Source organism: Ovis aries, chromosome 1 (genome assembly GCF_016772045.2).
Source record: "Ovis aries strain OAR_USU_Benz2616 breed Rambouillet chromosome 1, ARS-UI_Ramb_v3.0, whole genome shotgun sequence".
Taxonomy (NCBI): domain Eukaryota; kingdom Metazoa; phylum Chordata; class Mammalia; order Artiodactyla; family Bovidae; genus Ovis; species Ovis aries.
This window is the reverse complement of record NC_056054.1, coordinates 41967640-41993488: the sequence shown is the minus strand read 5'-3', so window position 1 is coordinate 41993488 and position 25849 is coordinate 41967640. Positions and strand designations below refer to the sequence as shown.

Here is a 25849-nt window from a genome sequence, read left to right as displayed (position 1 = left end):
CATAAAGCTCTTTCCTCAAAGGAGTGCCAGGACACTACCCATTAATCCTTGCAACATCTCTGTGCGATAAACACTGAAGAGGTATGACTTATCTCTAATGCACCTTAAGGCACAACCTAAATCACAGGCTAAATTAACCGAGCAGGATTTCTGGGGTAAGACCATATCTTGGTCAATAAAACAGAGGATTCACTACAGGGCTGGAAATCCATGCATTCCTGAAATTGCTGTGTTTAAAGTGGCATCTTACCCTTGGGTCTTTTCTATTTCAAATTGTGTAATTGCTTTCCTGAATGTGGTCATTTCTCGAGTTTCCTCTTCCCTTTTCTGATCCACCTAACACAGCTATTAGCAAAATATTTACTGTTCAATATTTACTCAGAAGACTGGCTTGGTTCTGGTCCCGCCTCTTGTTTCTGTGGGTAACCTCAGGCAAGTTACCCAAGTTTGCTGAGACTACATTTCTCTATCTGGAAAGTGAACATATGAAGAATACTTATACTGTTCTCACAGGGAAGCTAAAATAGGAGAATTCACACAAAAGCAGACTTTACCTTTAAGTTTAATGCACATTTTATAAATATCACATTTATTATTATAGCGAGGATATAGGTACATTGGAGACAACTAGAAAATTATAGAGAAGCAAAATATTTGAAATGATAAAATGTCACCTTTGACCAAGCAGAGATCACTATTGTTATCCCCCTGTGTATGTCCTTTCATGTATGCAGGTATATAGTCAAAAATAGACAACACTTGGAATTTCCCAGTGGTCCAGTTGTTAGGCCTCCATGCTTTCAATGCCAAGGGCCCGGGGTTTGCTCCCTGGTTGGGAAACTAAGATCCCACAAGACATGCATCCTGGCCAAAAAAAAAGAAAGGAAAATAGGCAACATTGTACAAACTCTTGGGTAACAGTCTTCTTTTTTAGTCAATGATCTCCCCTCTTCTACTTTAATAATTTTCCAGCTCAGCTAATATTTAGCTCATATTTCAGTATTCCTAGTTTTTTTCATGCAAATTCAGTAGAACATGTGTGCGTATGTCTATGTGTGCTGGAAGAGAGGTATTGGATGAGAGAGATGCAGAGAAGGGCAGAAGGAAAGGGCAATGAGAAACCTCAGCCTGGCCACAAATAGCAAGCTGCTCAGAGCTGGAAAGCAGGGAACCAGATTTTGAGCAGTGATGAAGTCAATGGTCCAGCTGGTAACAGAGCTCAGATGCCCTAAAAGTTGGCCCCACACTCCGTGCAGGAAAGCAGGATCTTATTCCTGATCTCTGGGAAAAAATCAAGATGGGAGACCTTTACATAATTATATCATTTGGCTTAGAAGGCCTCAGAATGAGGGTTTCTCAATACAGATGAGAAAACTGGGTCTCAGAGAGGTCCCAAGTTCATACAATTAGCAGATGAAAGCATCACAATACACCCCCAATATAAATTTTCTATAAACTATATCTAAATGCAGTTTTTTATTGAGATATGATTGGCATACAAAAAAGCTGGGCATGTTTCATGTATACATCTTGATGAGTTTGAAGATAAATGAATACCTGTTAAACTATCACCATAAATAATCTCATAAACTTAACCATCACCTCTAAAAGTTTCCTCCCTCCTTCTTTGTGTATGTGTGTGTGTATACATGCGTATGATAAGAACATTTAAAGAAGATCTATCTTAACTAATCTTTACATATATTATACAGCATGGTTAGCCATAGGTATCATGTTATATAGCAGGTCTCTAGGATTTTATTCACTTTGAGGATCTGAAACTATATACCTTTTGATCAACACCTCTCCAATTCCCCTTCACCCAGCCCCCGGTAACTACTACTCTCAGCTTCTATGAGTTTGAGTAATCCAGATTTCTGATATAAGGGATCATTCTAAATGCAATTTTAACACAGTTTTGTAGATATCAGAAACCAATCTGTCAAGATTCCCAGACTTTCTACCCCAACACAGGGCATAGAAAAGAAACATAAATAACCTTTTGTTTCTCTTCCCTGGCAGCTCAGTTGGTAAAGAATCCACCTGCAATGCAGGAGACCCCAGTTCAATTCCTGGGTTCATTAACAATCCCTGGGGAAGGGATAGGCTACCCACTCCAGCATTCTTGGGCCTCCCTTGTGGTTCAGCTGGTAAAGAATCTACCTGCAATGTGGGAGACCTAGGTTTGATCCCTGGGTTGGGAAGAGCCCCTGGAGAAGGGATAGGCTACCCACTCCAGTATTCTGGCCTAGAAAATTCCATGGACTGTATAGTCCATGGGGTCGCAAAGAGTTGGACATGACTGAGCAACAGTTTTGTTTCTCTGCCTCACATAGTCAGAACTCTTCATTAGAGAAGGTGGTACTATTTTCAAAATTGTGTGGTGGTTAGATCAATCAGAACAATTGCCATAGGCAAAGACAGAGAGGAATCCGATGAATGTAAACATTGAGTAAAAGAAACCAGAGGTTAAAAAGCACATAAAATGTGATGCAATTCATATAAAATTCCAAAGAAGCAAAAATGAATCTATGATGTTAGAAGTCAAGATAGTGGTTCCTTTGGAGGGTTAGCAACCAGGCAAGAACTGGAGGGGGACTTCCATGGGGCTGACAATGATGTACTTCTTAGTCTAGATACTAATTACAAGAGTCTTTTCTCTTTATGAAAATGCCCTGATTTCTAGTGATTTGTACACTTTTCCCTGTCTTTCTTATGTTTTGTGTATGTATTCAACAGAGATACTCACTTAGGGAAACTCTAGTTTAAAAAAAAGAAAAAAAAAAAGAACAGGCTTTCTAAAAAGCTTGTTTCCTTTTATTTCGTTGAACCATAGCAATGGGTAGAAACAGAATTTGAGTAAATCACACACAGCTCAAAAGGATATTGGTTTTGACATTGCATAGACCAGGATGCTCTTACCAACTCAAAATTCAGTGGAACATGTTGATATTTGGCCTGACTGTCTACAGAGCCTGACTCTACAATTCACTTACTAGTGCTATGACCTAGCTGTGAGAATTAAGTGAAGCAAGGCATGCCAAGGCTTTGATATGAAGCTTAGTACCTGTCAAGAATGTTTTCCTCTACCCCAACTGCCCACAAGCCTCTGCCTTGTCCTGGCCGCTTTCCTGAGGGTGTGTGAGTACTCAGTCACTCACTTGTGTCTGACTCTTTGTGACCCCCTGGACTGCAGCCCGCCAGGCTCCTCTGTCCATGGAATTCTCCAGGCAAGAATACTGTAGTGGGTTCCCTTTTCTTCCTCCAGATGATCTTCCTGACCCAAGAATTGAACCTGGGTCTCCCCCATTGGCAGGTGGTTTCTTTACCAGTGAGCCACCTGGGAAGTCCGTTCCTGAGAGTAGATGGCCATATATTTGATAGGTGAGTTGGTAGAGTTTTGCTCTGGCCCAGGGGTTTAGTGGTAGGGGAAGACATAAAGTGGCCATGAAATCCTAAAGTCTGCCTCTAGATGCATGACCTTAGGTAGGAAACTGGTTCTTGATAGGTTAGAGCTTATTGGTTTTCACTTCTAAAATATAGAACTTGCCAAATTTGTCATTCTGCATTCACCCAATCCCGATTGACACACCAGATTAAAGGACATTTAGATGTCGAGAACTGTATAAGAAAGTCACTTGTTCATTCATTTATTCCACAAAATATGCACTGAATGTCTAGCACACCCAAGCCTCCTGCTGGGGCCACAGCAATGAAGAAGAGGTGTTCATTGCACACTTTTCCATCTTCAAAACTGTCACTCTGTAAAACTGGGTGCCTTATCATCTTCCTTCTCTCCCTTGCTCCCTACCCCTAGCTTGTACTGTACCTTTGTGAAAATCAGAAAAACTTGCTGTCTCTTAGCAGACATAGCCCTTGAGCAGAAAGCTTGAAAAGTGAGGCAAGGGCTGTATTTCAGCTCCCTTCACCACCTGGCTGAGTACCTTTGATCAGTACCCAAACTACACAATGACCTTTTGCAATGATCCAGTGGCACATGGATGTAAGGGCAAGCTAGGATGAAGCTTGCCCTGGTCACAGCAAAGCCTGCACTTTCAACCTCAAAACAAAGTAAACCCTTGATGTTGAAAGGAAAGCATCCCGAGACCTCCACATTGCGAATATTATTAAATAACTGAAATAACATTAAGCAAGCCTCCGTAAAATAACAGTAAAATTAATTTGGTAGATTCATTGTTATCTTTAAATGCAGTTTTTGTATATAAAATTTCTAAAGCAAGGGCTCCCTTGGGAAAAAATGTTAAAGGAGTCCTTGATGGAGAAAATCCTTCTTCTGATTCTTGGAAGTGAGACGTGTATATGAATTGGATTCTCTACATCCAGCTGATAACTAGCTTTTTCCATAAGATTCTAGCCCTGGAGATGTCTTTCCTAGATTCAAAGGGCTTTGAAGTTAGCAGATTTGTTTCACTCCTTGGTTCCTCCACAAAATACAATAAGTATTTGTTAAAATGTAAAAATATTTCACACATAGGGAAATGAGCCTCTTTTTTCTTTAAAACAATTTGGCTATAAGCCTATTTGTTTAGTGATCTTGGTTATGATGTTTGGTTTTTCCCCCTGACAATTAACAATAGCTTTTCTTTTCATTCAGTCCAAAGGTAGATATTTTCTTTTGATAACTCTTTGGTAAACGACCTGCACTTGTGTCCGAGTGCAACTTTTCCAGAGGCTGTTGATTTAAACTTGAGTAAAACATTCTTAGGACAAACCCCAGGAACTGGAGAACACTCACACAGTGTTCTCACACAGTTCTTCCAAAGGCTGTCTGTGAGCCCCACATGGTCTTTCTTTAGGCAGGGCTTTGTTAGTGTGTCTTTATAAATATGAGGGACTTTGCAATTGCCCCTGACAGGGATTTCACTCTGGGTGGATTCACGGAAGAAGAGGTTCACTGCCCTCAGGGAAATCACAGTGAAAAGTAGGTCATTTTGATGCTGATCTCCTTAGCAAACTCCTCTAAGACTATGAGTTAAAAAAAAGAACACCAGTCACAACTAGCTTTTGTATATACAAGTTGACAGTTTACCAAGTGCTTTCACTTGCAGATCTCATTTTTTCCTTGAAAAATAAATCCCATGAGATAGAAAGCATTATTATTATGACATAGATTTTCCATTATGCATGTGAAAAATCTGAGGCCTGGAGATGTTTAATAATTTGCTCAAAGTCATCTGATGAAAGACAGAGAGAGAGAGAGAGATGAGAGATGAAGAGGGAAGGAGAGAGAACAGAGAAAGGAAGGCAGCAGAAGGAGAACCTGAGTTCTCTGATTCTGAATTCCAGGATCTTTTTGGCTAAGTCATGAGGTCTGTCACAAATAAACAGCCCAACTTTCTCTTCTTTCACCCCAGGTAAGATTGCACAAGGAGAAACTGTCTCTGACGTGCCCGCCTTTGTTCCCTTTCAGTGTCTTTACCCTTGCCAAAGCCTGCTCTCCAGAAGGACTCTGACTTTGGCTTCACTTACCATTGAGAATCTGTACTCATTTATGTAACAACACGTACCACCAATGTGAAAGGGTGCCCAAGGAACTTAATTATCTACCCATGTTAGTGTTAAAGGCAATGATACAAGAAAGCCTTCAGTCATGGAGGTCAGTTTGTGTCCAATTATTTTTCTAATACAAGAAATATATACAAGAAATATTTATGAAGAATATGTGCTTGTTCACTTAAGTTGCATCCTATTCTTTGCAACCCTATGGACCATAACCCACCATGCTCCTCTGTCCATGGGATTTCCCAGGCAAGAATACTGGAGTGGGTTGCCATGCGCTCCTGCATCTCCTGAACTGCAGGCAGATTTTTTTTTTTTTACTGCTGAGCCACCAGGGAAGCCCGTTATAAAGATTTTAGAGTAGAAGTTAAAAGCTGGTCTCTGGAATTAGACAGTCTGGGTTCATATTCCCTTGTTTAACCTTAGAGAAGTTACTTCTCTGTGCCTCAGTTTCCTCACCAATGTAATGAGAATAAGAATGATGTTTATACAATGGATTGTAGTCTTTAATTAATTAATAAATAAATGTAAAGTGCTTAAGACAGTCCATGGTATAAGTACCAGATAAATGTTGGCTATTGTTTGTTGAATATGAAATATTGTTTGTTGAACAAGTATTTACGTGAGTGGAGTTTTTGAGCACTTATTATATGGTAGAAGGAAATGGCAACCCTCTCCAGTATTCTTGCCTGGAGAATTCCATGGACAGAGGAGCCTGGTGGGTTATAGTCCATGGAATTGTAAAGAATCAGACATAACTGAGCAACTAACACTTTCTTTCTTTCATCATGTTATAGGCACAGCATGGAACTCTAAGGGTATAATGGTGAATTCTATAAACATAGTTTTTGCTTACTTGAAGCCTAGATTCTAGCAGGAAGAGACAATTTTACAAAAACTTATTGAATTGCAATTGGAAAGGGAGCTACTAAAATTTTTAGAGTGTTCTAAGAATTTATAACAAGGATCAGTTCAGTTCAGTTCAGTAGCTCAGTCGTGTCCGACTCTTTGCGACCCCATGAATCGCAGCACGCCAGGCCTCCCTGTCCATCACCAACTCCCGGAGTTCACTCCGACTCATGTCCATTGAGTCAGTGATGCCGCCCACCCATCTCATCCTCTGTCGTCCCCTTCTCCTCCTGCCCCCAATATCTCCCAGCATCAGAGTCTTTTCCAACGAGTCAACTCTTTACATGAGGTGGCCAAAGTACTGGATTTCAGCTTTAGCATCATTCCTTCCAAAGAAATCCAACGGCAAGAATAACAAGACTCAAAAGTCTGAGAAGTGGGATGTGATAGAAAGTTTAGGGAAGGTCTAACATACAAGATTTGATGGAATGAGAATTAGGTGCAAAGAGGAAGGAAGGCATTCCAGGCAGGAAAAACATCAGGGCATACTCCATGGACTGAGATCTGTCCATGTGGCAGGAACACACCGAGAGAAAAAGACTGATGTGAGTCTAGATCAGGTTCTACACAGCTACGGAAGGCCACAGAGAGAAACCTGGAATGGCCTAGCCAAATCTGCATGTAAAACATACCACTCACCGTGAAACCTAGAGAATGAACTTGAAGATGAGAATAGCTGCAAAGAGGCTAGCTAAATAGTATTTAAAAGCTCAGGATATGGAAGAAGACAGCTAAGTTTACTTTCTGGCTCTGTCATTTGTTTTGTTAGCAGTGTGAACTTGGGTGAGTTAATTTTTCTGAGTTTTAATTTCCTCATTTCTAAAATTAGGGGACATATATCTTTCTGGTGGGGTGGTTATGAAGATTAAGTGAAGTAATTCACATTATAGCACTTAGAACAGCAACCAGCCTCGAAAGTATTCATGCCAGTTGCTAGTAGTAACTTATTTTGCCTTAACCTATGGAGAAGGAAATGGCAACCCACTCCAGTGTTCTTGCCTGGAGAATCCCAGGGATGGCGGAGCCTGGTGGGCTGCCGTATATGGGGTCGCACAGAGTTGGACACGACTGAAGCGACTTAGCAGCAATAGGAGCATGCAGGAGATAGTGATGGTCAGAATTACAATGTAGCATTGCAGATGGAAAGAGGCAAATGAGCTGAAACTATATGATCCCTAGGATGGTGGTAATTGGTTGATGATCAAAACCCTCTGTTATCTCAGCTTTTCAGATCAGAATGTGATTTCTGTCAGTGTATTTTAACTTTATTTTTCTTATACTAGTCCAACTCACAAGAGTACAATGAGAAATCAGAGACCAATGAATTCATTTACAGAAAGCAATAATTTAAAGAAAGCTTTTCATACCCTCTGGTCATTACACATTCCTTGACATAAGAGACAACGTTCTAATCATAAGATTGCTTGGCAAACATGAAATCAGAGTAGGGGAGTTGAAATCACATCAGGCTGGATGGTTTAAATGTCTGCTTTACTCAAGCCTCATTCGCTTAGCTCAAGTGTTTCCATTGGCCTGATGTGCCCTTTCCAACTGTCCACCTGGCTAACTCTTATCATTTAGGATTCAGCCTAGAGTTATCTCTTCTACAAAGCTTCCCATATTTTCTGAGGTTGGATTAAGCTCCCTTCCTCTCAGCTCTCACAACTACCATGCCCAAGACTTTTATTTCCAACTGACCATGTCACTAGAATTCTTTCTCTCGGCTTATTTCACCCATGACTTCTTGAGAGCAAGGAATATATGTTTTTGACTGCTCTTTAATGCAGCACAGTATATGCTTACCTAGCAGAAGCTCAAAAGAACACTGCTTGAACTGCTGACTTGCCCCAAATATCAATAGATTGGATATCCACTGCCCAAAGGAATGGGGTCTTGCCTACTGAATAGTATTGGAGAAGTAATATCAGGAATTCTTGTTCTGGTTTCTTTTTTTACTAGTCTCCAAACAAACCACTTTCCTTTTGCGGATTTAGTCAATGTAACCACAGTGCATAGCTCCATTTCTTTTGCATGTATATTTTGATTAGATTTCCAGCTGGCTCATTTTAATATAAGGGGATATTCTGTCTGTCAAAGGGATCTCTGCAAAATCACATGCAGAATTTGTTACTTAACCCCAAAACAACAGCTGCAGGTGTCGGTGCAAAACTAGAATTCTAAATAGATTTTGACAATTGTTGTATGGAAGGTACAAATAAAGTTCAGAGGCAGCACAGATAGATCTTAAAAACATAGGGGAAAAGAAGATCAGGAGAGACTTGGAGGCCAGGTAAAGACGAATGGATGGAATTCTGAGAGTTGGAAAAACAGGTTAAGACAATGAACAGCATGAACAAAGGTATGAAATTAGAAACACGCCACACCATTCTGTCCTGTTTGGGAGAACAAGTATAATAGTCCTATTTGGTTAGAACCCTGGGTTTCAGCAAGGATGCCGAGTAGAATAGACTTGCAAAAGTATAATGGTCAGGGTGAGATCTTGGAGAGTTTTTTATACTAAACTAAGGAATCTGACTTTATTTGTCACACAATGGGGAGCCATTGAAAACTGCTCAACAGAAGGATGGCACACAGTGGTTTATAAATATCTCAATACTGATGTCCAGTTGTGTAATGTTTTGCAGTTATATATCTTTTTCATCCGAACAATCTTTTTAAATCCTCATCATGCCTTTTGAGAGATGTATGGTCTATGTTTTAACAGGAAGAGACTGAAGTTTAGGGAGTTTAAATGTCTCACTGCAAGTCCTATAAGTAGTAAACACAGAGCCTAGGCCTTTTGCCCCAAGTTCCATGCTCTTGCTACTGCAGTGCAGCCTTTAAGATGAATTATTGAGCTGATAGATGTAAGTTGTAAGGATAGTAGGATGGAAAAGGAATAAGCACTTGATAAATTATTATTATCAGGGATTATTATTTGCAGAAAAGGCTAGTCGGTAAGAAGAAAAGAGATCGCAAGCCTACTATATACAGTCTTTTCTAGATAACAAAGAATTTTCAAGTGTGTTCATTTTCTTTTAGAAACAAAGTCATGGAAATTCTCTCCAGTTTTACAAATGGGATTATTGAGGCTCATCAAGGTGAGGGGACTTGCTTCAGAGTCTGGAATGTCTGCACTGTCTAGTATGGTAGTTACAAATTATGTATTGCTATTGAACTCTTAAAATGTGGCTAGGTCTGCTGGGAGGTGTGCTGCAGGTGTAACAAAGACATTGGATTTCAAAGACTTTGTATAGAAAAGTCATGTAAAATATCTCCATAAAGTTTTATATTTGACATGTCAAGTTATCATATTTGGGATATATTGAATTCAGTAAAATATACTAGTAAAATTAGTTGCACCTGTTTCTTCTTATGTGTTTACTAAGATTTTTTAAATTATCAATGAGCTTTGCATTATATATAACACCAATTGGATAGCACTGTTCTAGACCATAAAGCTATTGCCACTACTTGAATACTCCATGGCCAACATTCATTCCCATCCAAGTGCTCACTTTAGAAGAGGTTGTAATAAGAATAATGATTGTAGTTATTATTTATCCACTTCCAAAGTTTCTAAGCACTTTACATGCATGAACTGATTTAATCTTATCATAATTTCGTGACCTATTATTTTATATGTAATAGATCATTTTATTCTGCAGATAAGAAACAGAGAAATGCAGTAGCTCCCTGAGAACCACAGATTTAGTGGAGTCAGAATTCTGACTTAGTCTGCCTCTAAGGCTTCCCAGGTGCTATAGTGGTAAAGAATCTGCCTGGAGTGCAGGAGACACAAGAGAAACGTGTTTGATCCCTGAGTCAGGAAGATCCCCTGGAGGAGGAAACGGCAACCCGCTTCAGTACTCTTGCCTGGAAAATTCCATGGTCAGAGGAGTCTGGAGGGCTCCAGTTGGAAAGAGTCAGACACGACTGAGTGCACACGTGCACACACACACACACACACACACATACACACACACACAGAGTCTTTTGGAAGGCTTTAGTGGCTGCCTCAGTTGGGTAAGTCCCAAGGAGACATTTGGATTGACTCACTTTATTTGTGACCTACTATAAATCAAGCTCGGAGAAGGCAATGGCAAACCACTCCAGTACTCTTGACTGGCAAATCCCATGGACGGAGGAGCCTGGTAGGCTGCAGTCCATGGGGTCGCTACGGGTCGGACCCGACTGAGCGACTTCACTTTCATTTTTCACTGTCATGCATTGGAGAAGGAAATGGCAACCCATTCCAGTGTTATTGCCTGGAGAATCCCAGGGACGGGGAAGCCTGGTGGGCTGCCGTCTCTGGGGTCGCACAGAGTTGGACACGACTGAAGCGACTTAGCAGCAGCAGCGTAAGTCAAGCTGCATGTAAGAGACTTTAAATATTATATTATTTAGTCTTTGCAACAACCCCATTAAATAGTTACTAGTCCTTTCGATAGGTGAGTAAACTGAGGCTTAATGAGACTGCACAATCTGCCCAAAGTCACACTAGGGACATGGTGGGACTCAGGTCGTAACCCAGCCTGAACCTAAAGTTGATACTCCATCACTAGGCCAGTTTGTGAAAGAGCTCCACCTGAATCTCCTTGGGGGTGCTCCCCAGGTGAAACCCCCTGAGGTACTGAAGCAGTCTTTCTGGGGTAGGCTCTGGGAATTTGTTCTTAGAATTGCTTCAGGTGACCCCCATCACTGGCCACCTTTGGCGATAACCACCCTATCTGAATTTTTCTCTTTCCTGGGAGTCTCACCTCTCCAGTCTCTCCTGTGAGCTGATGAAAACTTAGGGGAAAAAAAGGAAAAGGAAACAAACAAAAACAGTATTTCCCTTAGGCTACTTCAGTGGGGCAGACTACTCATCTCCCTGGGTCTCTGCTTCTTTTAAATCTTATCATTGTCTGCCCTAAAAGGTGGGATGCAATGACTTAATTAAGCAGACATAAACATAGGCTTCAGAAATAAAACAACAAGTCCTCCTGAAGACATCCTTAGAAACATCTAAACAGTTCAGGGCTGTGTCTGAGATGAGAGAGGTGGGGATTTAGGAAGTGTAGAGGTGGGGAGGATGGGAGGAAGGAATGTAGTGGGAGACTCAGAGGCTCCCTAGGTGATTTATGGATTCTTGGATGATTCCATAAGAACCACTGGATGTGAATGAAGGCACAGAGTGAATGAAACTAAGTGACTCTTGGGGGTTGGGGTTGTGTGTATGTGTGTGTGAGGGGGGAGGCTGGGGTTGTGTGTATGTGTGTGTGGGGGGGGAGGCTGGGGTTGTGTGTATGTCTATATGTGTGCACGCAGCCATGCTCATGCGCATATGTGGTAGGAAAGTTAAGAGTAGTTTTTTGCAGCCCTGTTTGCAGGTAGATGAGCAGTTGCTTTATGCGACAGATTCAGAACTTCTGACTAGCACACAAATACAAAATTAGGCACCAGGTTTCATGGCAACCCAACTCGACACAGTAGCAAATAAGAATTGTTTGAGAATCTGAGAAAGAAGCCAACATTGTGTGTGTCACAGCTAGCCTGCCTTCCTTTGACCAATTTCTCCTAATTTAGCAGTATTTCCGTTCCTACCCTAATTTCCCCTGGTTTGTAAACTACGTCACTTAACTGAACTCAGCTCCAGACTTTAGAAAAACAAAATGTTGTATGTCAGCAATGGTTTTTTTTGGCGTTTCTACCTCTAAAGAATTTTACTTGATTCCAATTTTTTCCTTTCACTCTCGGAAGATTGTAGTATCAGTTGTGTTTCCGTATTTCTCCTTTTCTAACGGAGTGTCTAACTCAGTATAATGCAGTGTTTGTTAAATATGATTAACGATTTCAGTGTCTGGTAAAAACCAATATTTACCAGGGAAATCCCGCCAACATAAATGCGTAGGCAAGGTAGAAAATGTTGGCTCAATCTCCCCCTGGACACACACTTACAAACAAGGACTGTAGATGTTTTCCATGTCACTTCTGACATTTCTGGCCTCTTGCTTTGCCAGGTTCACACATGTATCCATTTAACACAGGTTCTAAACAGTCTTAAACCTGGGCTAATCTAGGTAATTGACTCCAATATTAATTTTTTTGAAGTTGTTTTCCTATTAGCTAAGGTTTGCTGTTGTTTGTTTTGTTTCTGCTCTGGTGGTTCTTCTAGCATTTATCATGAACTGTCATGTAATTTAGTTTAAAAGGCTTCCTTGAATTATGAGAACTAGTAGTATTTGAAATAGTAAACAAGGGAATACTGATCTTTTACAAAGTAGATTATACCACAAAATTTATTTGCAGAAAAATACAACAGACATTTTGAGATTAAATCAGTCTTGGTGAGTGATTGCTTTCATTTAGTAAACATTTACTGAATTGAATTTATTCACTGATTGAATTTATTGAATGAATGAAATACTGCTATACTTTGAATGAATTTCAAATAGTTGTAGTTTGGATGTGAAATTATTTTTCTGAAATTGAATAGCCTGGGCAGCCAGCAGACAGAAGGCCCCAGCTGGCACCTGGCACTACAGCCTCAGGAGAAGGACTGGGGAGGCGGGGATTGAGTGAATTTCACATGGCCAAAGCTCAGGACCAAGTCTGTAGCAAAAACGTGAAGCTGTATGTTCCTACACCACACTTCTTACATACAGAGGGCTGGGTCTGAAATGAGGAAGACGGAATGACTCATCTACAAAAAGGGCCACTGAGACTGCAAACGGCAAACCTTGAATAGAGCCTAGTAAGCAGCAAGCACTGCTTGCCTTATAAACAAGTAAAATGAAATGTGATAGCCTACTGTAATTTATAGGTTCAGTGCGGAATGTTCTGATTAAGAGTTAGGCTCGAGAACAGTTTCTAAGTCTAGCTATTGTGATAAAATTCCTTTGGTTACTTTCTCTGACTCCAAATACTCAAGAGCTTGTGCTTCAAAAACTGAGGACCATGGGAAGGATGGATAAGAATAATGTTAATCAGAGCCACCATCAATTGAGAGTCTGCCTGGACAAAATATCTCTGACCTTCAAAACAAGCTTGTGAGGTAGATTGCATTACCATCAATGTATAGATGACAAAACAGGGAAATGGTGAATGAGGCTGGAGAGGTGGCCTGAGTGTCTGAGCTCCATAATAGGCCCCAGTTGAGGCACAAAGAAGCAAAAGACAGGTTGCTGTTGTCCTCAAGCAATATGTGACCTTGGAGGGGAGCAGGGATGTTCAGACACAGAAGGCAACCAGTAAGGGCGCACTGTGGGCTGTAGGCTGGATTACCCAACAGGGAGTGGGGGCGGTGAAAGCACGTTTGCGCTTGGAACAGGGCAGGTGCTTAATATATGTTTGCGGAAGTGTGCTGAGCTTAACTGAGTTAAAAGCCAAATAAAGGTAATCGTAGATGAAAAGATGTGGAGTCCAAAATGAAATGCAGGGGGTGTTGAAGAAAAATGTTAAGAGAGTAAGGGGGAGCAGACTGTGAAGTGGAGGTCTCTGGACTTGATGTAGGAGCAGCAAGGAACTCCTGGAAGTTCTTGAGGAGGGGAGAAACATGAAGAAAGAGGGAACTTAGGACAATCTGACCAACAGGAATATGTAAGATGACTCTCAATGGGAAGTAGCTAGAGTTAGGGATCCCAGGAAGACCCAATTGTAGGGATATAAATTGAAAACAACACAGGCTAGAAAAGGTAGTTACAACAGAATGGAATAGATGAGTTCTAAGTAACATCTGGAAAGGAAAAAATATATATATATATATCGTTCATAATAAGGCAAAAATGTATGTCGTTCTCAATAAGAGACAACCAGGGAGAGGAAGGTGTCCAAAAGGCTCCAGGGAGAGGAAGGTGTAGCTACAGTTTGGACATAAGAACAGAACCAGTGACTGATATGAGGGAGTTGGGGTAGGTGGGGAAATGTTAATTTGGACTGCTTGGAGTCTGATGTGATACCCATATAATTGTAAGGACTTAGGGTGTGGACTGAGCTCCAAGCATGGACTGCTGCCAAGCATGAGCTGGGGACTGTGAGCACACACTCTCTGTCCATGACTCTCCAGGGCTTGTGTCTATCTTCTAATTGATTCCTAGAGAACGACCAGTAACAAATATAAGACTCCTCTAGATTATCTCACCAACTCCTTGCTCTCCTCCACTCTCTCCTCCCCCATCTCCTCAGTTCCCAGTTGCAACACAGTCAAAGCAAAGCTAAGAGTGATACAAGTCTTGGGTGATTTCTAGTTCTGAAAGGCATAAGCCCAAAGCAGGAGATTTCTCTCTTCTCAACATCTGCAAAGAAGAAGGCCAAGTTCTCCACAGAGAGGACCACTAAAACTGGAAGAGGCCCAAGAGACCCATCATATTTAAAACAACTCCTTGGTTCATAGCTGATGAAACTGAGGCTGGGAGAATTGAACTGACATCTCCAAGATCATGCAGCCATTCCCTCTGTGAAACAGCAGGGATCAGTTTTGAATTTTTACAGAACCTATTGTTATCACTTTACTGTGTCTCATCTCTGACTGGCAACAGTTAAAGTACTATTCAATTAAACTAGTATTTGTGGATACATAACAGATGTCAGTCCCCATGCTAGACACAGACGATGCCAGAAGGGTAAATAGAGCAATCACTGACATTGAGGCACTTACAGAAAAGAAAGAATGTTCTGAGAATAGGGGTAACTGCTTTTCCTTGTGTAGGAGTAGTAGAGAAGGCTTCCTGGAGGGAGCTATACCTTGGGAAGGTTTTAAAGGATGAATAGGAGTTTGCCACGCAATAAATAGAAAAAAGAAAGAAATATACTTTATAAGCAAAAGGAATAGCATATATTGAAGCAAAGAGATGATACAATACGGCATTTGGCATTACTATAAGAGTTTAGTAGTTTTATCATAATTAAGGGAGAGAGGGAACAGCAGGAGAGGCAAGCAGAGCACTGCTAGGAATTTTAAAAGTATGTGTATAGGGGGTAGGGAAGTGAAAAACATGAAGAAAACATCCACAAGGGCCCTGAGTGATATTCTCTAGAGTTATAGTTAGAATAAGAGATACATGAAGTGTTAGAGAGCAAAAGTCAATAAACTTTAAAAAGGACCAGATAGTAATTATTCTAGGCTTGTAAGCCACATGGTCTGAGTTGCAAATATTAGACTCTGCTATTTATGCATGAAAGCACAGATAATACAAAAACAGATGCATGTGACTGTATTCCAATGAACCTTTATTTGCAAAAATAAGTATCTATCCCAAGGGCCATATTTGCCAATCATTACTGCAGAGACATCCCGAGATACTGACATCACCTATGGGAGAAAGAACAAAGGCATGCATCTTAATCCTTACAACCTACAAATATACTACACTACCCAGCAAAAGAGGATTAAGGTTCTTGATGAAAATAAAGTTGCTAATGGGCTTCTCAGGTGGCACAGTTGTAAAGAATCCACCTGTCAACGCAGGAGATGCAAGAGACATGGGTCAATCCCTGGGTTGGGAAGATGCCCTGGATTAGGAAATGGCAACACACTCTAGTATTCTTGCCTGGAAAATTCCATGGGCAGAAGAGCCTGGCAGGCTACAGTCGATGGAGTCACAAAGAGTCGGACATGATGGAGCACACACACTGCTAATGAGTTAACCCTAAAATAAAAATACTATTTTAGGTTATCTAGGTGGGCCTAATGTATAAGGGTTCTTAAATGTGGAAAAGGAAGACAGATGAGTTAGTGTCCGAATGATGGAATGTGAGAAATATTCAACTGACCACTTCTGGCTTTGAATATGGAAGAGGGCCAGGAGCCAAGGAATGCAGGCAGCCTTTAGAAGCTGGAAAAGGCAAAAAGATGGATTTTCCCCTAGAGATTCCAGAGAGGAACACATCCCTGTTAAAACCTCTTAAGCTATGAAGTTTGTGAAATTTCTTACAAAGGCCGTCATAACTAATACAATATGCACGTGAGCTAATCCTTCTAAACACTGTGGAGAAACTCTCCAGCTTCCAGAGTTAAGAACTCAGGTATAACAACCATTTCAGTGCTTCATTCAAAAGAAAAGGGAAGGTTAAAGAAATCTGGATTTGGATGTGGGGACATTAGGCAATGCTTCAGGGAGTGTCTAGAATAAGGAACCTCTTTTACACCAAATAGGCTTTATGGCTCTCTGTATAAGAGGCATTATAACAAAATTTCCCTTGATTTGTATTTCTCCAGGGCCTCCCAGACTTACACACACTTGGGGATGTAGACCTCAGGAAAGAGAACTTGTGTGTGTGAGGGTGTAGATGAAAGTCCCAGAGCAGGTCCTGTATGCAGGCTGAGTGGGGAAGTGGCTTGTCAGACATCAGCCCCTGACTTTCTATTCTGCCCGCGGCTGGCCACCCCCTTGCCCTCTGCTGTGCCACTGTACTATTTACGTCACAGGGAATACAGTTTGCTGCTCTGAAATGTGTGTTATGAGGGAAACGAGAACATGATGCCGGTGGCATTTGACAACGGAGGTAGCAAGCCAAAGACGAGCTCAGGCAGGCCTGGCAGTGCTGGGAGGGGTCATTTCAGAGACAGCCACCAACTGCTGGGCACTCACAGAGGTAGGTCAACTGAGGTCAAGGGCCTCTGCCCAAGGGCCGTCTCAAACTGCCTTCCGTGGTATGGGGGGAGGCCATGATTCTAACCTCCTTTCCACACTGCAAACATCCTGAAAGCAAAGAGTTCCTCAAGCAGCTGACACAGTGACTTCTCCTCCATAGCCAGGTCCTTGCCCAGTGGCTACCTGGTTAATAGTAAACTCCAAAAGACAGTGAAGGCAGATCTCACAACAATACGAATTCTCACCATAAATTCAAGAAGCACATTTCAATCCTCACATACACCGTCTCAAATGATCCACTTAAGGATGCTATGCACTGAGGATTAGCAAACCTCCATTTAGCTGGGGAGTCCCTGGTGGCTCAGTGGTAAAGAATCTGTCTGACAATGCAGGAGACATGGGTTTGATCCCTGGGTCAGGAAGATCCCCTGGAGGAGGAAATAGAAATCCACTCAGTATTCTTGCCTGGGAAATCCCATTGATGCAGGAGCTTGGTGGGCTACGGCTCATAGGGTCGCAAAAGAGTTGGCTAGGACTTAGCGACCAAACAACAAATACCATTTTGTGGAGGAGGATCTGAATTTCACAGGCACTAAGTGACTGGGCTCACACTCCACAGCTCGGAGCTGGAGGAGTTGGGCCTGAACCCAGGTCTTCAGTGTCTTCAATTGGGAGTTCATCTGCATCTCAGAATCGCTCCTCCCTCCCTGCCTTCCCTTCCTGTCTCCTTTCTGAAAACACTGAATATTTACTATGTACCAGACAACACTGTCCAAGACTCCATGGATATAAAGTTAACTAGGAAGGTTCTGGACCTGAAGAAAATCATAGTTTGGCACGGGAGGCAGCCATGTCACTGTGCAAACTGTGATACAACCTAAAACTAAGACACTTATTGAGTACTCTCTGTGCTATGTACTATATGATTAACATTTAACATCATATGATGTAGATACTATCTTCCTTACTTTACAGGGAAGGAAATATAACTTTAGACTCATTAAGTACCTTGTAATTTGTAGCCAGATCCCTATGCTGTCTTAATTCCCCATCTCACACTCTTGGTCACTCTGCTGTGCTATGTCACCATAAGCACAAACATAAAGCTCTATGCCAGAGCAGTGAAAGAGCAGAGGAAAGATGGCTTGTACGCCCAGAAGAGTTAGAGAAGGACACTTTCCCTAGAAAGTGGATATGTACATATATAGCAGCAGAGAGGAATGAACCAGGTCATTTAAAGATGATCTTTAAGTTTGATCCCTGATTCTAAAAACTGAACACAAGGACAGAATACCCCAGAAAATTGATACCGTTTAAAAATATTTTTTTTTCTGAGCAATTATCACATGCAAAGCGTTATCTGGGGATTTCATGAGGAATCAGATTCAGGTCCAACTCTGAAGGAGGTGATCCTGTATTTGCACTGAGAGAGGGGAGGTGAAACCACTTCTTAAGAGTGGTGCGGGGTAGAAAAAAGACTCTGAACTGGGAGCTGGGAGATCTGGATTCCAATCCCAGTTTTATCACCAGTTCATCCAGTAAGCCCCTCAGCCTCTCAGTTCCATTTCTGCAGCAAATCCAGTGTTGAGACAGATGATATCCAGGGCCTCTTCTAGCTCTGATATTCTACTATTCTGACTCATGAAGAAGTAGAGGACAAGAGCTTACCTGGAGCAGTAGGCTGGAGAGGGAGAGAGTGGTTCATCTCATCAGAAGCCATCCCATAGGAGGTGCCTTTGAATCCTGAATCCTACCAGTGCCCACCAGGCAGGTCCCCTGCCTGTTCTCTACTCTCAACCTTGCAGAGGTTCCTCTAAATAATGAAACCACAAATCAGTGCCCCAGGAGATCAACATTTTTAAGATGCCCTTTATACATCCATAGCACCAAGTAGCTACTTGAAGATATTATAGTATTATTATGCTGTTATAGAATTACGGTAATTGACTATTTACTGGGTGTATTCTATGCATAAGGTGCCATGAGGAATGTTTTGCTGACAATTATCTACTCTTCTTGCCAAAGGTAAGCAGTGTGACTATCTCTACTCTAGAAATGAAGCCGTGGGTGGAGAAGGTTAAATAACTTGCCTGAGGCCACAGGGCAACCAGTCCATGGCAGAGCCTATACTCCCACCCAGGACTGTGTGATCCCAAAGGCATAACTCTTCATCCCCCTGCTAGATAATCTGTGATGCTTCCAATCTGGATATCCTTCCTTCTCTTTAGTGTACAATGAGCAACTGAAAAGGCTGTAAAGTAGCCTGTACAAATCATACCAAATACTCACCTTACAGTTTGCAAAGTGCTTTCTCATAAATCCATCATCTGATTCTCATGGCAGCCAGTTGAGATGGAGTATTATTTCCGTTTTATAGAAGAAGAAACTGAATCTCAAGGGAAGTGAGTAACTTGGAGTTCTCTTAAACCTCCTTACCATGCTAATCACATACTCATCTAAATTTCTGAGGAATTATTTTTCAGAACATTGTGTCATGTGTCTTAAAATGTATCCAGTTATTTATATTTGGATTGCAGCATGGCTAACATAGGGCCTTCCCGGAGAGAAACGACCAAATGGCAACTGGTGTTTCCTTAAATCTTCTTCCAGGACTCAGTGTAAGTAATTTCTAAACAACTAAGAATAGTCCAGTGAATCCCAACCATCACAATAGTACATCTTTTTTCTTTCAAGATGCCAGTACATTCATTGGACTCTATCCTCTTTACTGAGTTGACAATGTTTATGTAAACTTCACAGAACATTTTGAGCCTGCTTTTCTGATGATAAGACTGTATGTAGTGCTATGGAATAGATCATAAAGGACTTTCTTATATATTTTATACAAATCACATCTAAATGCAATTTAGCAAGATTTTGTCTATATTAGACACATATCTATCAGGTCTTCCCAAATACATACCCCAAGAAAGCACATAGACGGTCCTAAGAATAGGAGAGGGAGACTACTTTCTCCTCCACAAATTCATCAAAAGATCATTTGAATGCTGAGCAACTTCCACAAAAAAACTTCTGAACACTGGTAGAGAACGCTGGGCACCCAGAAAGGCAGCCCATTCTCTTCAAAAGAAGGGGTGTGATTACTGGCTTGATTCTCTCTCCCCTTTTGACTCTCCCTTTTCTCTCCTAGGTCACCTCCATCTCCTCCCTCCCCCTTCTCTTCTCTACTTAAGATTCTCTGTAAATCTCTCTGGGTGTTCCAGGCTGTGGAGAACACTTAGGGAACTGATTACTGTCTAGATTGGTCTCTCCCCTTTTGACTGCCCCTCTCCTCCTCCTAGTCACCTCTATCTCCCTTCTCCCTCTTCTCTTCTCTGTGTAACTCCGTGAACCTCTCTGGGTGTTTCAGACTGTGAAGAACACATAGAAAATTGATTACTGGCTAGATTGGTCTCTCCCCTTTTGATTTTCCCTCTTCTCCCTCCTGGTCACCTCTGTCTCCCTCCTCCCTCTTCTCTTCTCCATGTAACTCTGTGAACCTCTCAGAGTGTCCCTTGCTGTGGGGAATCTTTTCACCATTAACCTAGGTGTTTTATCATCAGTGCTGTATGGATGAAGAAGTCTTGAGGCTACTGTAAGAATAAGACTGAAAGCCACAGGCAGGAGGCTTAAATCCAAAACTTCAGAACATCAGAGAACTCCTGACTCCAGGGAGCATTAATCGACAGGAGCTCATCCAAAAGCCTCCATCCCTACACTGAAACCAAGCTCCACCCAAGAGCCAACAAGTCTCAGAGCAAGACATGCCATGCTAATTCTCCAGCAACTCAGGAACATAGCCCTGAGCATTAAAATACAGGCTGCCCAAAGTCACACCAAACTCACAGACACCTCACAACTCACTACTGGACACTTCATTGCACTCCAGAGAGAAGGGATCCAGTGCCATCCACCAGAACACCAACATAAGCTTCCTTAATCAGGAAACTTTGGCAAGCCACTCTTCCAACCCCACCCACAGGGAGCAACCTCCACAATAAAGAGGAACCACAAACTTCCAGCATACAGAAAGGCCAACCCAAACAGAGCAATCTAAACAAAATGAAAAGGCAGAGAAATATTCAGCAGGTAAAGGAACATGATAAATGCCCACCAAATCAAACAAAAGAGGAAGAGCTAGGGAGTCTACCTGAAAAAGAATTCAGAATAATCATAGTAAGTGAAAGTGAAGTCGCTCAGTCATGTCTGACTCTTTGCGACCCCAAGGACTGTAGCCCACCAGGCTCCTCAGTCCATGGAATTTTCCAGGCAAGAGTACTAGAGTGGGTTGCCATTTCCTTCTCCAGGGGATCTTCCCAACCCAGGGATTGAACCCGGGTCTCCCACACTGCAGGCAGACGCTTTACCATCTGAGCCACCAGGGAAGCCTGTAATGATAGTAAAGATGATCCAACATCTTGAAAACAAAATGGAGTTACAGATACATAGACTAGAGACAAGGATTAAGAAGATGCAAGGAATATTTAACAAGGACCTAGAAGAAATAAAAAAGAGTCAATCAATAATGAATAATGCAATAACTGAGATCAAAAGCACTCTGGATGGAACCAATAGTAGAATAACTGAGACAGAAGATAGGATAAGTGAGGTGGAAGATAGATTGGTGGAAATAAATGAAGCAGAAAGGAAAAATGAAAGAAGAATTAAAAGAAATGAGGACAACCTCAGAGGCCTCTGGGACAATGTTAAATGTCCCAACATTTGAATCATAGGAGTCCTAGAAAAAGAAGACAAAAAGAAAGGCCATGAGAAAATACTTGAGGAGATAATAGTTGAAAACTTCCCTAAAATAGGGAAGGGAAAGGCCACCCAAGTCCAAGAAACCCAGAGGGTCCCAAACAGGATAAACTCAAGGCAAAACACCCCAAGATGCATATTAATCAAATTAACGAAGATCAAACACAAAGAGCAAATATTAAAAGCAGCAAGGGAAAAGCAACAAATAACACACAAGGGGATTCCCATAAGGATAAAAGCCAATCTTTCAATAGAAACTCTTCAGGCCAAAAGGGAATTGCAGGACATACTTAAAGTGATGAAAGAGAAAAATGTACAACCCAGATTACTATACCCAGCAAAGATCTCATTCAAATATGAAGGAGAAATCAAAAGCTTTACAGACAAGCAAAAACTGAGAGAATTCAGCACCACCAAACCAGCTCTTCAACAAATGCAAAGGATCTTCTCTAGACAGGAAACAGAAAAGGTTTATAAACTCGAACACAAAACAACAAAGTAAATGGCAATGAGATCATACTTATCAATAATTACTCTAAATGTAAATGGGCTGAATGCCCCAACCAAAAGACAAAGACTGGCTGAATGGATACAAAAATAAGACCCCTATATATGCTGTCTACAAGAGACCCACCTCAAAACAAGGGATATATACAGACTGAAGTGAAGGGCTGGAAAAAGATATTCCATGCAAATAAAGATCAAAAGAAAGCAGGAGTAGCAACACTCATATCAGAGAAAATAGACTTTGAAATAAAGGCCATGAAAAGAGACAAAGAAGGATACTACATAATGATCAAAGGATCAATCCAAGAAGAAGATGTAACAATTATAAATATATATGCACTCAACATAGAAGCATCACAATATGTAAGGCAAATGCTAACAAGTATGAAAGGGGAAATCAACAGTAACACAATAATAGTGGGAGACTTTAATACCCCACTCACAACTATGGATAGATCAACTAAATAGAAAATTATCAAGGAAACACAAACTTTAAATGATACAATGGACCAGTTAGACCTAATTGATATCTATAGGATATTTCACCTCAAAACAATGAATTTCACCTTTTTCTCAAGTCCATACAGAACATTCTCCAGGATAGATCACATCCTGGGCCATAAATCTAGCCTTGGTAAATTCAAAAAAATTGAAATCATCTCAAGCATCTTTTCTGATCACAATGCAGTAAGATTAGATGTCAACTACAGGAAAAGAAAAAAAAAAACTATTAAAAATACAAATGTATGAAGGCTAAACAACACACTTCTGAATAACTGACAAATCACAGAATAAATTAAAAAAAGAAATCAAAATATGCATAGAAATGAATGAAAACATGAAAACCCAAAACCTATGGGATTCAGTAAAAGCAATGCTAAGGGGAAGGTTCATAGCAATACAACCTTACCTCAAGAAACAAGAGAAAAATCAAATTAATAACCTAACTTTAAATCTAAAGCAACTAGAAAAGGAAGAAATGAAGAACCCCTAACTTTACACCTAAAGCAACTAGAAAAGGAAAAAATCATAAAAATTAGGACAGAAATAAATGAAAAAGAAACAAAGGAGACTATAGCAAAAATCAACAAAACTAAAAGCTGGTTCTTTGAGAAGATAAAATAGACAAACCATTAGCCAGGCTCATCAAGAAAAAAAGAGAGAAGAATCAAATCAACAAAATTAGAAATGAAAATGGAGAAATCACAACAGACAACACAGAAACACAAAGGATCATAAGAGATTATTATCAGCAACTATATGGCAATAAAATAGGCAACTTGGAAGAAATGGACACTTCACCATCTGAGCTACAGAGTTCTAAGGTCTAGAAAAGTAAAACCTTCCAAAACTGAACCAGGAAGAAATAGAAAATCTTAACAGATCCATCACAAGCATGGAAATAGAACTGTAATCAAAAATCTTCCAACAAACAAAAGCCCAGGACCAGATGGCTTCAGGTGAATTTTACCAAAAATTTAGAGAAGAGCTAACACCTATCCTACTCAAACTCTTCCAGAAAATTGCAGAAGAAGGTAAACTGCCAAACTCATTCTAATACCAAATTCACCCTAATCCCAAAACCAGACAAAGATGCCACAAAAAGAGAAAACTACAGGCGAATATCACTGATGAACATAGATGCAAAAATCCTTAACAAAATTCTAGCAAACGGAATCCAACAATATATTACAAAGATCATACATCATGATCAACTGGGCTTTATCTCCGGGAATGCAAGGATTCTTCAACATTGTAAATCAATCACTGTGATACACCACATTAACAAATTGAAAGATAAAAACCATATGATTATCTCAATAGATGCAGAGAAAGCCTTTGACAAAATTCAACATCCATTTATGATGAAAACCCTCCAGAAAGCAGGCATAGAAGGTACATACCTCAACATAATAAAAGCCATATATGATAAACCCACAGCAAACATTATCCTCAATGGTGAAAAATTGAAAGCATTTCCCCTAAAGTCCGGAACAAGACAAGGGTGCCCACTATCACTACTACTATTTAACATAGTTTTGGAAGTTTTAGCCACAGCAATCAGAAAATAAAAAGAAATAAAAAGAATCCACATTGGAAAAGAAGTAAAACTCTCTGTTTGCAGATGACATGATCTGCTACATAGAAAACTCTAAAGACACCACCAGAAAATTACTAGAGCTAATCAATGAATATAGTAAAGATGTAAGATATAAAATTAACACACAGAAATCCCTTGCATTCCTATACACTAACAGTGAGAAATCAGAAAGAGAAATTGAGGAAACAAGTCTATTCACCATTGGGACAAAAAGAATAAAATACTTAGGAATAAATCTACCTAAAGAAACAAAAGACCTATATATAGAAAACTATAAAACACTGATGAAAGAAATCAAAGATGACACAAATAGATGGACAAATACACCATGTTCATAGATTGGAAAAATCAATATAGTGAAAATGAGTATACTACCGAAAGCAATCTATAGATTCAATGCAATCTCTATCAAGCTACCAATGGTATTTTTCACAGAACTAGAACAAAGAATTTCACAATTTGTATGGAAGTACAAAAAACCTCGAATAGCCAAAGCAATCTTGAGAAAGAAAAATGGAATGGGAGGAATCAACCTGCCTGATTTCAGACTATATTACAAAGCTACAGTCATCAAGACAGTATGGTACTGGCACAAAGACAGAAATATAGATCAATGGAACAAAATAGAAAGCCCAGAGAAAAATCCACGCACCTATGGAAACCTTATCTTTGACAAAGGAGGCAGGGTACACAATGGAGAAAAGAATCTCTTTAACAAGTGGTGCTGGGAAAACTGGTCAACCACTTTTAAAAGAATGAAACTAGAACACTTTCTAACACCATTAATTCAGTTCAGTCGCTCAGTCGTATCCGACTCTGCAACCCCATGAATCGCAGCACGCCAGGCCTCCCTGTCCATCACCATCTCCCGGAGTTCACTCAGACTCAAATCCATCGAGTCCGTGATGCCATCCAGCCATCTCATCCTCTGGCGTCCCCTTCTCCTCCTGCCCCCAATCCCTCCCAGCATCAAATGAGTCAACTCTTCACATGAGGTGACCAAAGTACTGGAGTTTCAGCTTTAGCATCATTCCTTCCAAAGAAATCCCAGGGTTGATCTCCTTCAGAATGGACTGGTTGGATCTCCTTGCAGTCCAAGGGACTCTCAAGAGTCTTCTCCAACACCACAGTTCAAACGCATCAATTCTTTGGCACTCAGCCTTCTTCACAGTCCAACTTTCACATCCATACATGACCACAGGAAAAACCATAGCCTTGACTAGACAGACCTTAGTTGGCAAAGTAATGTCTCTGCTTTTGAATATACTATCTAGGTTTGTCATAACTTTTCCTCCAAGGAGTAAGCATGTTTTAATTTCATGGCTGCAGTCACCATCTGCAGTGATTTTGGAACCCCCCAAAATAAAGTCTGACACTGTTTCTACTGTTTCCCCATCTATTTCCCATGAAGTGATGGGACCAGATGCCATGATCCTCGTTTTCTGAATGTTGAGCTTTAAGCCAACTTTTTCACTCTCCT

The 25849-nt window shown here is 40.8% G+C and overlaps 1 protein-coding gene across 6 annotated transcripts in view; it reads right to left on the bottom strand.

Annotated features, from left to right (window-relative positions):
- PDE4B (phosphodiesterase 4B) overlaps positions 1-25849 on the bottom strand; it is a 664998-nt gene that overhangs the window by 50117 nt on the left and 589032 nt on the right. Inside the window, exons 1-2 of one of the 6 annotated variants that reach the window (XM_060410687.1) lie at positions 19293-19568; positions 18672-18816 (exon numbers count right to left, since the gene is read on the bottom strand). The exons of 4 other annotated variants lie outside the window; for them this stretch is intronic. In XM_060410687.1, coding sequence (XP_060266670.1) covers positions 18672-18723 — 52 coding nt within the window. In that variant the 5' untranslated portion in view covers positions 18724-18816; positions 19293-19568. Of the gene's footprint in view, positions 1-18671; positions 19248-19292; positions 19569-25849 lie in introns of those variants that run through there. One more of the 6 variants, XM_027970913.3, reaches the window with a different exon arrangement.